This window comes from Natator depressus, chromosome 1 (assembly GCF_965152275.1).
Source record: "Natator depressus isolate rNatDep1 chromosome 1, rNatDep2.hap1, whole genome shotgun sequence".
Taxonomy (NCBI): Eukaryota; Metazoa; Chordata; order Testudines; family Cheloniidae; genus Natator; species Natator depressus.
This window is the reverse complement of record NC_134234.1, coordinates 86,757,725-86,772,111: the sequence shown is the minus strand read 5'-3', so window position 1 is coordinate 86,772,111 and position 14,387 is coordinate 86,757,725. Positions and strand designations below refer to the sequence as shown.

The following is a 14,387-nucleotide window of genomic DNA, read 5'->3' as shown; positions in this document are numbered from 1 at the left end:
ACGAGCCCTAGTCATGGACCAGGACACCATGTTTGTTCTGGGTGCTGTACAAACACAGAACAAAAGATGTTCCCTGCCTCCAAAAGCTCACAATCTAAGTATAAGACAAGAGAAAACAAAACAAAAAAAACCAGAAAGAGGCAGACAGACAGATGGGGTAACACAAGGATAGGCAGTGATCTTTTCACACCAGCAGCATTGTAATTTATGTATTTTATTTGTTTGTGTGTTTTTTGTTAGCCAACATGGCAAAAAATAGTTTCATGGAGCTGTTTGAAGCAGGTCAATGAGGTCGTTTTGTGGATGTTTACCGAGAGCTCCTCTCAAGCATGTGGGGCAGCAGAAGCTCAGAGAAGTAATTCTGGTTGAGACTGTGATGTTTTCTGGCTGAATTCCCAGGTATACATGCTGTGCTGGCTCACTTTTAAGGGGTACAGCACGCATTCCTCTCCAATGCCTGGCCAGCTATGAAAAGAGACAAAGCCAGGACCATTGCCCACCTATCCTAGTTTCAGATAGCTAGCATTCATGGGGGCACTAGAAAGGTGTATGACCTATATTCCTAAAAAGGATCATGCCTGGCCTCTACGCAGGGGCTACTCACAGTCTTTCTCTTTCCTTGTGCACCAATGCAGGGCCAGGAACACTCCAGCCAAAACCACAGAGTCCTGCAAAGAAAATGATCTGACAAAATCACTGACAGAACTTTTCTATTAGAGTGAAAAGTTTAAAAAAATATCTGCTGCCTAGTGCTTAGACAACAGTTAATTGAAGACTTTCTGAAGGAATGCAAAGTCTGACATAAAGATCAACAGTGATTTGCAGGACTAAAGCTTCAAGTGAAAGTGGCAAGAGTTTACTGCTTGCAAGTGTCTGATTGACAGCTCTTGTGAATGAACTTGTCCACCTAGCAAGTACAAAACAGCACAGACAGCAGCACTGCGAACTTGTCAAACATCTTTCCTCACAGTTTGCTTCTTTACTGGCATTTGCCCTTGGCCAGTCTTGGAAGGACATTGGGTGGTTGTGAAAGGGTAGCATGCAGTACTCTGAGTGCCTCTTCAATACAGGACCTCTCTTACTAAGGCCGAAAACAGAAATGCCAAATGGTGTTAGTAGGGGCAATAGTTTCTGAGATGTAGATACCTGCCAGCTAGGAAGTAGTATGGGATCACAACTTATTTCACATAGGACAATAAGTGTCTGTTAAATACCATTATCTACCTGAGCCATTTGTAAAGCATTCTGTATCTTATTACCAATCTTTTAAGCCATCCAAGCACTCAATAGATTTTCAAAATTGGAAATAAGAAAAGGACAGTCTAAAAACCTTATTCTTTAATTCCCTTACACACATGCCAACCCAAAAAACCCACTAACAGCTGTAGTACTGACTTCTTCATCTCTAATCTGATGTGAAATACATTTGAGGTTAATCCTTAATGGAAACATTCTGAAACTACACAAGGTTTGACCCAAAAAGGCCAGATCTTCTTCTACTGAATGCACAGTTCTAGGCTAACTAACGTGCCGGTGTTCATATTTCAGGTGCATTAGCTTGTTTGCACTGCTAACAGTTTTTTCTTTCCATAAGAACATTCACTGCTACATCAGTTCAACCTAGGAAAATCTCAGCTGAGAATAGTCAATATTTCATGACCAAATAATGAGCCTACTATTTCTTTACTTCACTCTGTCTGTCACTCACTCACAGCTGCTAGTACATGCTATTCCAATGGGACTCAGAATAAGAGTGGTTTCATCAAAAACATTTGCCAGAGAATTGGCTGTTATTCAGTGTTACAAAATCTATGTTGCTCACAACATCTCTTTCAAAGCAAAATGCAACCTGCTACTTCTCCCTGCCTAAGATTTTGAAGTGAAACTTCATACATTCATTCAGGCTTCTGAAACAATGAACCAAAGTGCTGTCATGTCATCAGGCATGAAAGAAAAAAACAATTATTTTAACTATACTTTATATAATCAATGTCTTTGCTTTAACAGTTTTTCAGTATCAGAAATATTCATAGCTGGAATAGTAACCATATCAGCTATTACAGCATATATGCAATATAGTTAGGGCTTGAGTCACAAGGTATATAAATACATTCCTAATTTAAGTATAACAGTAGTCTCATTTACTTCAATGCAAATGCTGACATGCTTCAGTATCTTGCCAAATTAGGGTTTGAGAGGATCATGGACGTTTCTGTTTTAACTCCATTAAAATTATTGAGCTTATACCAGAGATGAATTGGGCTCACATGGACAATTCTTGTTGTCATTTCCCTCACTAAGGGCAGAATCTGGATAGGTTATCTAACTAAAAATCTGGAGTAATTACACTGAAGTCAGTGGCAAATTCCAGACATACAATGGTCTGGATGACAGTACGCTCTGGCTCTGTGACTTTGATAGGACTACCGAGGGCAGATTTTTCCAATCAAAATCTCAGTAGGTGCATTTCGAGCTTTTGAAGCCTGCATATTTGACAAATCAATAATGCTGCGGAGAGAAATGAGAAGTGGCCTTTAAGATATTAATAGGACTTCTCTTGAGGACACTTTATGCCAAATTCTGCTCTCATTTTCATGAGTAGGAATTTTGAGGACTTGTTACTTTCAGCTGAGCTACACCAGATTTATGCCAGTTTAACAGAACAGCATTTGGACCATAGATATCTGTGACTAGCTAAGAAACGTATATTCATTAAAATGGTCACTACACTACCCACTGTACCCTGCTTTAAGACTATCAAAATGTTAGTAACCTGCAAAGCTTTGAATCCAATATAGAAAATGATAAGTACTTAAAATATCTAGCAGGTATGATACATGCTATACCACATTGTGATTTCATGTAACAATACAACAAAACAAATGTACAGAAACAAATATACTGGCCATTTGCTCTACATGTGGGCAGCAAATCACAGAAACAAAACATTCATCTAGGTGCAAGCAGTAAGACAGAGATAGTTGTTAGCAGTTCTTTTTGAATGTCCTAAAATCATATCTGACTTCTGTGCCACTGTCAAAGGTGACAGGTGTACAGTAGATAATGAATTATTCCAAGTGAATTAACAGATTGAAGAAATCCTCTGTTTCTGACACCAGTTCAAAGTTTGTTACCTAACATATCCTTCATTAGATGTCAGACTGTCAGCGGATGTCAGATTGGATTTTTGAGCCTCACTTCCCCCAAAATACATTAAAGCAGCCAGGCAATACCTTTGATTGTAGACATTAAAATCAGCACTATCAATTAAGGAGCCAATTATCCAAGTTAGAATCTTAGGTGCTGGTCTAGCATAGCATCCCTACAGCATTCCAAGTCGCACAAGTCCAAGGTCATAGTATAGATGTTTTGCATGTGAAAGGTCCAGTTTTCCAGAGGAAACAGATCGTGGTACATTGAAAGCAACTCTCTGTTTAGGTGTCCACTCCTTTTGCCTTCACGGCCCAAAACCCCCCCGCCCAATCAAATCAACCATTAGGATTGTATACAGGTTGTACTCTTAAGGGCAGGAATGCATGGAAATAAACTACCTTGCCTTCCATGCTGAAATGCTGCTTGACCTCAGACTTTTGTTTGTTTGTTTGGGGTTGGATTTTTTGTTGTTGTTTTTGTGGAGAGATGGTGAGTTTCTTCCCTCAACACTGAAAGCTCAGTTGAAAGTCACCATAGTGAATCCGACTCCTTTTCCAATCCCCATCCTGTTTTTTTCTCCAGGAAGACTCTTTCTTTGCTTTCCTTTATTTTAGGAGATGGAGAAAACAATATGAGCTCCTTCAATGTGTATGTTGGTGTTTGGGAGGGGAGGGATCAGAGAGGTTCTACTTTCTGTTGCCATTTTTTAACTACACTTTAGGTCACAATAACTCTTTTCCACTTCTTCCCAAGGTGACTGCTGTTCACTCAGCTGAAGAAGAATTGGAAAACCGAGAAGTCTGCTGCTTGCCAGGGGCTAAGATTCGCGATGTGACGGAGAGACTGCCGAGACTCATCAAGCCCTCGGATTGCTACCCCTTCCTGCTTCTCCACGTGGGCACCAATGATACTGCCAAGAATGACCTTGAGCGGATCACTGCAGACTACGTGGCTCTGGGAAGAAGGATAAAGGAGTTTGAGGCGCAAGTGGTGTTCTCGTCCATCCTCCCCGTGGAAGGAAAAGGCCAGGGCAGGGACCGTCGAATCGTGGAAGTCAACGAATGGCTACGCAGGTGGTGTTGGAGAGAAGGCTTTGGATTCTTTGACCATGGGATGGTGTTCCATGAAGGAGGAGTGCTGGGCGGAGACTGGCTCCATCTTACGAAGAGAGGGAAGAGCATCTTTGCGAGCAGGCTGGCTAACCTAGTAAGGAGGGCTTTAAACTAGGTTCACCGGGGGAAGGAGACCAAAGCCCTGAGGTAAGTGGGAAAACGGGATACCGGGAGGAAGCACAGGCAGGAACGTCTGTGATGGGAGGGCTCCTGCCTCATACTGAGAATGAGGGGCGATCAGCAGGTTCTCTCAAGTGCTTATATACGAATGCACAAAGCCTTGGAAACAAGCAGGGAGAACTGGAGGTCCTGGTGATGTCAGGGAATTATGACGTGATTGGAATAACAGAGACTTGGTGGGATAACTCACATGACTGGAGTACTGTCATGGATGGTTATAAACTGTTCAGGAAGGACAGGCAGGGCAGAAAAGGTGGGGGAGTAGCACTGTATGTAAGGGAGCAGTATGACTGCTCAGAGCTCCGGTACGAAACTGCAGAAAAACCTGAGTGTCTCTGGATTAAGTTTAGAAGTGTGAGGAACAAGAGTGATGTAGTGGTGGGAGTCTGCTATAGACCACCGGACCAGGGGGATGAGGTGGATGAGGCTTTCTTCCAGCAACTCGCAGAAGCTACTAGATTGCACGCCCTGGTTCTCATGGGTGACTTTAATTTTCCTGATATTTGCTGGGAGAGCAATACAGCGGTGCATAGACAATCCAGGAAGTTTTTGGAAAGCGTAGGGGACAATTTCCTGGTGCAAGTGCTAGACGAGCCAACTAGGGGGGGAGCTTTTCTTGACCTGCTGCTCACAAACAGGGAAGAATTAGTGGGGGAAGCAAAAGTGGATGGGAATCTGGGAGGTAGTGACCATTAGATGGTCGAGTTCAGGATCCTGACACAGGGAAGAAAGGTAAGCAGCAGGATACGGACCCTGGACTTCAGGAAAGCAGACTTCGACTCCCTCAGGGAGCGGATGGGTAGGATCCCCTGGGGGACTAACATGAAGGGGAAAGGAGTCCAGGAGAGCTGGCTGTATTTCAAGGAATCCCTGTTGAGGTTACAGGGACAAACCATCCCGATGAGTCAAAAGAATAGTAAATATGGCAGGCGACCAGCTTGGCTTAATGGTGAAATCCTAGCAGACCTTAAACATAAAAAAGAAGCTCACAAGAAGTGGAAGTTTGGACATATGACCAGGGAAGAGTATAAAAATATTGCTCGGGCATGTAGGAATGAAATCAGGAGGGCCAAATCGCACCTGGAGCTGCAGCTAGCAAGAGATGTCAAGAGTAACAAGAAGGGTTTCTTCAGATATGTTGGCAACAAGAAGAAAGCCAAGGAAAGTGTGGGCCCCTTACTGAATGAGGGAGGCAACCTAGTGACAGAGGATGCGGAAAAAGCTAATGTGCTCAATGCTTTTTTTGCCTCTGTCTTCACTAACAAGGACAGCTCCCAGACTGCTGCGCTGGGCATCGCAACATGGGGAGTAGATGGCCAGCCCTCTGTGGAGAAAGAGGTGGTTAGGGACTATTTAGAAAAGCTGGACTTGCACAAGTCCATGGGGCCGGACGAGTTGCATCCGAGAGTGCTAAAGGAATTGGCGGATGTGATTGCAGAGCCATTGGCCATTATCTTTGAAAACTCGTGGCGAACGGGGGAAGTCCCGGATGACTGGAAAAAGGCTAATGTAGTGCCAATCTTTAAAAAAGGGAAGAAGGAGGATCCTGGGAACTACAGGCCAGTTAGCCTCACCTCAGTCCCCGGAAAAATCATGGAGCAGGTCCTCAAGGAATCAATCCTGAAGCACTTACACGAGAGTAAAGTGATCAGGAACAGTCAGCATGGATTCACCAAGGGAAGGTCATGCCTGACTAATCTAATCGCCTTCTATGATGAGATTACTGATTCTGTGGATGAAGGGAAAGCAGTGGATGTATTGTTTCTTGACTTTAGCAAAGCTTTTGACACGGTCTCCCACAGTATTCTTGTCAGCAAGTTAAAGAAGTATGGGCTGGATGAATGTACTATAAGGTGGGTAGAAAGTTGGCTAGATTGTCGGACTCAACGGGTAGTGATCAATGGCTCCATGTCTAGTTGGCAGCCGGTGTCAAGTGGAGTGCCCCAGGGGTCGGTCCTGGGGCCGGTTTTGTTCAATATCTTCATAAATGATCTGGAGGATGGTGTGGATTGCACCCTCAGCAAATTTGCTAAACTGGGAGGAGTGGTAGATACGTTGGAGGGCAGAGATAGGATACAGAGGGACCTAGACAAATTGGAGGATTGGGCCAAAAGAAACCTGATGAGGTTCAATAAGGATAAGTGCAGGGTCCTGCACTTAGGACGGAAGAACCCAATGCACAGCTACAGACTAGGGACCGAATGGCTAGGCAGCAGTTCTGCGGAAAAGGACCTAGGGGTTACAGTGGACGAGAAGCTGGATATGAGTCAGCAGTGTGCCCTTGTTGCCAAGAAGGCCAATGGCATTTTGGGATGTATAAGTAGGGGCATAGCGAGCAGATCGAGGGACATGATCGTTCCCCTCTATTCGACATTGGTGAGGCCTCATCTGGAGTACTGTGTCCAGTTTTGGGCCCCACACTACAAGAAGGATGTGGATAAATTGGAGAGAGTCCAGCGAAGGGCAACAAAAATGATTAGGGGTCTGGAACACATGACTTATGAGGAGAGGCTGAGGGAACTGGGATTGTTTAGTCTGCAGAAGAGAAGAATGAGGGGGATTTGATAGCTGCTTTCAACTACCTGAGAGGTGGTTCCAAAGAGGATGGTTCTAGACTATTCTCAGTGGTAGAAGATGACAGGACAAGGAGTAATGGTCTCAAGTTGCAGTGGGGGAGGTTTAGGTTGGATATTAGGAAAAACTTTTTCACTAGGAGGGTGGCGAAACACTGGAATGCGTTACCTAGGGAGGTGGTAGAATCTCCTTCCTTAGAAGTTTTTAAGGTCAGGCTTGACAGAGCCCTGGCTGGGATGATTTAATTGGGGATTGGTCCTGCTTTGAGCAGGGGGTTGGACTAGATGACCTCCTGAGGTCCCTTCCAACCCTGATATTCTATTCTATGATTCTATTCTATTCTATGATTCTAATCTGTGTGAGAATGCTATGGGACTTCCTAAGAAAAATACACACATGCCACAGTGATTGGAGCCTGCAGTTTGGTGGTCTATCGAGTCAGCTGACCTAGTGGTCAGGGCCTGCTACTCTACTCTCTCTTTCAATTTAATTTGTCAGGGACCTCTGACCAGGGGTCAGCTGACTCAACTTATTTGCTGGTAGATCCCCACGCCTTCCCATCCCAGAGCTGGGCATAGGGGAATCTGGAGTGTGTATGGGGATCCAAGCCCTCCCTCTCCATTGGATCCTGGCTCAGAGCCATGAAAGTGTGACAGCATGGATTTTCCTACCCTTGGCCCACCTCCTGTTCACCTTCCCCTGGGCCACTTCGTACCCCACCTAATGCCTCAATTTTGGGCATGGCTTTTGTTTGATTATAGTCCTTTTTTCCAAACCCCCACAATTTCAAGGCTGATTCAAACAACTCTCTGGTGCTTCACACATGGTTCCCCCTATCTCAGGGGGCTCTCCAAGGAGTTGGGGAAAGATTCACAGCCAAACCACCTCTATAAAAGATCCTTCTCCTCCTAGGAATGGCTTATTTCCTCCCACACTGGCCTGGGCTACTGGACCTCTTTTTATACTGCTCCTTTCCCCAGAAGCATGCTTGGCAGTACCTGAGGAACAGAGCATTCTCTGTCCAGCCCTGCTCCAGCCTTTCCCTGGCCTTGGCCTTAGTGAGGGGTTTGTAAATTCCATCACAGAGCTTTCTTCGAATTCAAGACAGCAGTGCTGCGCCTTGCAAGCATTCAGAATTAGGAGCCTACCCCCTGAAAGCATGAGATTGTCCTAAAATTAATGGTTACAAAAAATACAAACAAGGGCTAGAAATTTACTTTTTTTTTAAATGAAAGCTGAACTCTTTCATAATAACAGAGCCCCAGCAGCACGAAATACTGCAGCATTCATGATAAAATCATGAATGTCATCAAGACTGACAGATAGATGAACAGAGGGGGAGGCCTCTGGTGTTCCCAAGAATCAGATTGCCAGTTAAGTAACTTCACTGGCCTTGGGAAGATGGTAGACTGGACTGCCTATTCTGTATCCCCTGGCCTGTGACACTGATTTAGGAGGATCATGACACTTCTGCCAGCAAACAGCCATGGAAATGAATCAGGCCCAGTCAGGTCCATTATACTCTGCATAGATGTAGTATATACTGGGACATAGTAATGCTGACAAAACTTAGTAGTATATACTTGGCCTTACATACTAAACTCTACTACACTAAGCCACCTGAAAGCTCTTTAGTACAACAGGAGTGTCTACATTGGTAGTTAGCGAGGAGTTGCTAATGTGCTGTAAATTCACACCCTAGCTTGCTGTGCACTAACATCCCCAAGCAGACAAGCCCTTAGCTTGCAGGAAAGGTTTGTACCATTAAGCAGGAGTAGTATAAGGGCCCTACCATCAATCAAACTCTGACCCCGCCCCTTGACCCCTTAGCCCCGCCCCTTGACCCCTCAGCCCCGCCCCTTGACATCTTAGCCCCACCCACCGGAAGTCCCGCCCCATGGGTTATTGCTTCCGGGGTCAAGGCTGCCACATGACCGGAAGCAAGGTGTGTCATGTGACACCCACCCCACCCCTTGACCCCTTTAACCCCACCCCTTGACCTCTGCCCCCCACCCCCACCCCACCGGAAGTCCTGCCCCATGGGGTATTACTTCCAAGGTCAAGGCTGCCACGTGACCGGAAGCAAGGTATGTCATGTGAACCCTCTAACAACTCCTCCCACTGCCCTCTACCAATCAGGATGGGTTTCGCCCCGTAGGACTTCCCCCCCAAGAGGAGCTTTGACCAATCAGGGCGAGTTCCGGAGGGGGGTGTCCTCTCCGGAAGTGGGTCTTGTGACCCCTCTAACAACTCCTGCCCCCCCCCCCACCAATCAGGATGGGTTTTGCCCCGTAGGACCTCCCAGAGAGGAGCTTTGACCAATCAGGGCGAGTTCCGGGGTGGGGGTGTCCTCTCTGGAAGTGGGTCTTGTGACCCCTCTAACAACTCCTCCCCCCACCCCGCTACCAATCAGGAGGGGTTTTGTTCCGATAGGACCAAGAGGAGATTTGACCAATTAGGATGAGTTCCGGGGGCGGGGTGACCCGTCCGGAAATGATTCGTGTGACCCCTCTAACAACTCCTCCCACCAACCTCTACCAATCAGGCCGGCCCGAGAGCAGATTTGACCAAAATAGGGCAGGTTCTGGGATGGGGTGAACCACCCAGAAGAGGGGCGTATGACCCCTCTGCCAATCAGAGCGCAGCACCATCACCCCATAAGGCCCAGCGTCGGGCAGAAGAGGCTGTCTTTTACCAAGAGCGCGTGTTTTAGAAATCGTGGAAACATGGACTCCTTCACCACCCCCGTGAGAACTTCGGACTTTGTTTTAGCCCCGAAGGCCTTCAACAAACCGCGGAGAAAGCGCTACATCAGCGACAGTTCCGAGGAGGAGGAGGGGGCAATTGAGGGGAGCCCTTTGGCCCAGCCATTGATGGATACCCCGGACCCTGAAACCCAGCCGCTTGTGGGGCCCCACGATGAGCGTGATGGCCTCTTGTTGGCCACCCCCCGGGAGGAGGAAGGTGATCGCAGCTCGGGGAAGTCACTAGTGGACAAGATGAACGCTCAGGTAAATGAATGCTTAAGAAGTGACGGTCGGGATGGGGTTGTAACGGGGCTAGGAACCAGGGATTGTGTAAATCAAAAACCGAGCAGTGGGGTGCTTACGCTGTTTCTTTTTTGAAAAAAATCTCTCAACAGCTCAATGATGCCTTTCTAGAGGACCCGGAGACTCTGGACAGCGTTGCACCAAGCAGCGAAGATGAACCGGGCCCACCTTGTTTTTGCTCAACGCCAATACAAAATGTTGAAGAGGACTCCGAGGATGACGGCTATGAGGAGTTTAGGAGGAGGCTTGGCATGGAACTGACTGAGCCAGTGCCACGTCGTGAGCGTAACAAAGTCATGCAGACTATTGTACGCGTTGCTGTTTATTCTGTTCTTAATCACTGTCTTAGGGAAAAGCTTTTTGAAGATTGTGAGGGCTGTGTCATAGATGCACCAGGCCAGCGGCACCATGACTGTGTGACTTGGACTTCAGTGGATATAAACTGCAAGCTCCGGGGCCTGTGTGCTGAGCTGTGTTTGGAAAGCTTATTAAACACTGTGATTGCCATAGGTTATGCTATGCAATGTCTATGCCTAACCCAAGAACATTTAGCACAAGGGGTGACCTTGATAAATGCTGTGCAATTCAGTGGAGACCCTGACCATGTTTTAAAGAAAATGACCAAACCGGAAGATGCCTGCTTAGAGCGTTATATTGACCGTCTGGTCCGCACAAAAAGTTACAGAACCCTGCTTAAGAAAAAGGCTATTTGTAAGAAATCTAAAAGGATTAAGTTAGAAAATGGTGAGGTTCCAAACATGCGATATAAAACTTGGTAGCTGTAAATTTAAAAAAAAAATCTATTGAAAAGGGCTTTGTGACTATTTGTATTTCTGTTAAAAGGTCTCTGGCCCTTAAGGGAGCTTAAAGTCTTTTTTTCTTTCTTTCTTTTTTTAATGGAGCATCTTGGTTTGTTTTGAAGGAGCTGTATGTCTTTTAAATAAAAAAAATTGTTTGTGAGAACCTAGCTCTTGTGTCTTTTGTGTAAGAGAGACCCATTTACAGCAAAAAAAAAAAAAAGCTGAAATGTATGTTGTGGGAGGGGGAAAAATACCCTAAAAATGTGTTTACAATAAAACAAACGGGGATGGTTCAGACATGTGGTTGAGTACAATAGAGTTGACTTATTCTGTTGAACTGAACGGGTTTAACCACCCCCCCCCCACTGAATAGCCAGGGTGACTGTGATTACTCACCCTTGTTGCCATAGGGTTAATTTTGATGGGGGTGCACCCATAGTAAGGGAGGTGGGTGGGTGAGGATGGTGAGTTCTGATTAATATGAAATGAAATAAAACCTCAGGAGTTTGCAGATGCTATTGGGCAGTTTAAATATAACCCCTGGAGTTGGTGGAACGCTATAGGCCAGTCTAAATATGGCCCAGGAGTTGGTTGAAGGCCGCGGGGCACTTTTTCTAGAAATCACCCCCCGTCCCACCAAACTTTAAGCATGAAAGAACATGTTTTTAAAAACAAAAACAAGCCCCAAGACATTCATTGATATCTGCAAAGGGCCCCTCACTTGAAATGGTTACTGTAAGAAGGCCCTACAGGATGGGGGGAACAAAAAGTATTTGAACTTAAAAAAGAAAAGCAGCCCAATTGTGCAGAAAAACTTATTCCCCACCCCCGATCACAAAAGGGAATGCTAGGGAGGGGTGATCCAATCAACCTGCTAACTATTTTGAAACAAAAGAGTTAGGATGGTGTAAAAAAAAAACAACAAAACCTCAGGTAGCTTGGAGACTGTCTCTTTCAACAGAAACTCTCTTGAATTGCTGCTGGGCTGCAAGTGGAGGTATGTTCCCTGTTTTTTTTTTTTAACTCTGAAAATATATATATATTATATAATGCCATTTTTTGGCCATGCTATCTTAGTAAATAATGGTGCATATCTGTATTGCAGTGTGATCTGTTTAGCATGGAGCCAGTAACTTTAAGTTGCAGTTCATCACCAGGCCAAGGTAAAAACCATTTTTAACTGTAGTTGTGCTTAATAACTTCAGGTATTACATAGGTTGAATAGGGATTTGGGAGCTAATACTAACTAACATTTTGGCTTGTTTTTCTTACCCCAAAGACCCCAAGCACACATGGCTGGGGCAGGGCGGGGGCCAGAACAACCAGGGATCTTTTTAAAAGCATGTGGGTTTATTGAAAAGTATTTTGTTGCAAACAGTGTTTTAAACTCTGTGTGTGTGTGTGTGTGTGTGTGTGTGTGTGTGTGTGTGTGTGTGTGTGTGTGTGTGTAAAACATAGGCGGTTTTTAAAAAGTATATGTCTACAAACTGATGGTGATGGTGTGTTTCCAATTAGCAGGGTTTTTACTTTGCAAAATGAGATGTATTTAAAAAAAAAAATATTTGTGGGGGTTGTTTTCAAAGTGGTAGAAATAAACTCAAAACCTGTGATTGTTGTACAGCCTGAAATGGATTATTTTGTTTTAAAGCTATGACTTTTTTAAATAGAAAAAACACTCTAATGGATATTATTTTATTTTATTTTAAAGTTTACTAGACAGTTTCATGTGTTTTATTAGAATGTTGTTTGCTTTACAGCACGGTCAAAACTTGAGCGGGTAAAAATGCTCAAAAGAAAAAGGAAAGAGACAATTGAAAAGAAAAATTCACAAGTATCAGTGACAGATGGATGGATGAAGCCGGGTAAATATATTTTGCTTATTAGTCTGGTTAATTTATGAGGTTTTGTATTTTAAGTACATACATAGGTGTGGGTGAGAAAGCTGGCAAAGTTACATTTTTGTAAAATGCTTTTTTTCCCCCCTCCTGCCCCAAGCAGGCATATGCAGCCCTTCTGACAAGGCTGTAGTGGGAGCTACAAGGACCCCTCCCCGAGAACCACCAAAGAACCAGGAATCTGCTTTGAGACCTTTATCAACGCAAAACAGCACAAGAGTGCAGATGAAGCATCAGCCCAGTCCAAACCTCATTTACGTCAAACCCAAGGACAAAACAAAACACTCTGGTAAAAAACATCCATGCAAAGACAACTCCAGTTCCTCAGCGGCCACCGCCACGCCAAGCCCTGAGAAAACTGTGAGCGAAAACGCCCACATTCACAAACCCGGAACAGGCGCTCTAGGGATTGTGAATAAAAAACCAAGGATTGAAAACACCTGCGATGCCAAGGTATTGCAACCATGCAAACACAACTCCAGTTCCTCAGTGGCCACCGCCGCACCAAGCCCTGAGAAAACTGTGAGCGAAAACGTCCACATTCACAAACCCAGAGTAGGCACTCTAGGGGCTCTGAATGTGTGCAGAAACACACACATTCACAAACCCAGAGCAGGCACTCTAGGGGTTGTGAATAAAAAACTAAGGACTGACAAAGATCCCCCATATTCTAGTATTTGGGAAGAGTTTGATGCTTCATTCAGAAAACTGATGGACGCTGTATCTTCGGGGAGTCTAAAACTACGGCATTCTAAAAAGATTTGGAAAAAATACGACGCTTTGTTCAGAAAACTGATGGACGCTGAATCCTCAGGGGGCCTAAAAGAAAGGGGGGCTGGAAAGGGTGGCTCTGATCAGGCATGACTAGGTGTGGAAAGGGGTACCCTCAAGGGTGCACATCAGCTCGTGTGTAAACAAAAGGGCGGACGGCGCTTGGGGGATAAACAGATGGCTGCCAAAAAATTCCAGGCCAGGGTCGCTGTAAAAATTTTAAAAAGGGCTAAAGAGGCAATGAGGGAAAAAAAACAAAAAGAGATGCCCCCTACCAGAGGCTCTCAAACTGGCATGTCTGAAAATGGGGAGGCGAAATCAGACTCTGGTTTAGAAAATTCCCCAGAGTGCTCTCTAGACGGAAGCCCATCGACTCCCAATGCCCCTCACGGAGGCGTCTCAGAGTCTGACTCTCAATTAGTATCGGATGTAGAAGATGCCACTGATGGTTCCGTAGAGGAACCCCCAAGTAACCCTGAAAATGCAGAGGTGTATATGGAGAGAGTGAGAAGTTGGCAACGTGAATTACCTAGATTTGGGGGGTCGGTGTATTGTGAGGAGTTTCGTTTTGTCCATCTTGAGCAAATAAATTCAGCTCAACAGGCTGTTGAAGCCATACACAGAGGGATACAGCTAGTTCTTGATGATGTTAATGGTAGGGTAGGCCCTGATGATTACGTACAGTTACGTTTAGAGAACCGTCGTTTAACTAACCCTTTGTTTTCAGTCAGAAGAACTAGGGATGAGCTGTCCGCTGAGGATTTCTTGAACCAGACCTCAAAGCTGCTTCAGAGCAATAGAGAATTGCATTTCGATGGGACGTTGCGCCTTGTTGTGACAGTTGTAAAAAAT

General features: G+C 45.2%; 1 protein-coding gene across 2 annotated transcripts; it reads left to right on the top strand.

The window, feature by feature from the left end:
- Positions 1-11,816: 11,816 nt before the first annotated feature.
- Positions 11,817-13,765, top strand: LOC141982366 (uncharacterized). 2 transcript variants are annotated; one of them, XM_074944379.1, is made up of 4 exons: positions 11,817-11,866; positions 11,975-12,032; positions 12,627-12,731; positions 12,865-13,765. In XM_074944379.1, exons 2-4 carry the CDS (start codon positions 11,990-11,992, stop codon positions 13,626-13,628), a joined length of 912 nt encoding a protein of 303 aa, XP_074800480.1. In that variant the 5' UTR covers positions 11,817-11,866; positions 11,975-11,989; the 3' UTR covers positions 13,629-13,765. The 2 variants fall into 2 exon arrangements, with proteins under 2 accessions (XP_074800480.1, XP_074800487.1); XM_074944386.1 differs by lacking the exon at positions 11,817-11,866 and having other exon boundaries at positions 11,880-12,032.
- Positions 13,766-14,387: the final 622 nt, after the last annotated feature.

Excerpts from the sequence above, each read along its gene's own strand:
- LOC141982366 (XM_074944379.1), top strand. The coding sequence starts at position 11,990 with ATGGAGCCAGTAACTTTAAGTTGCAGTTCATCACCAGGCCAAG. Across the intron at positions 12,033-12,626 it reads CAGTTCATCACCAGGCCAAG|CACGGTCAAAACTTGAGCGG; the intron begins GTAAAAACCATT and ends TTTGCTTTACAG. Across the intron at positions 12,732-12,864 it reads AGATGGATGGATGAAGCCGG|CAGGCATATGCAGCCCTTCT; the intron begins GTAAATATATTT and ends TCCTGCCCCAAG.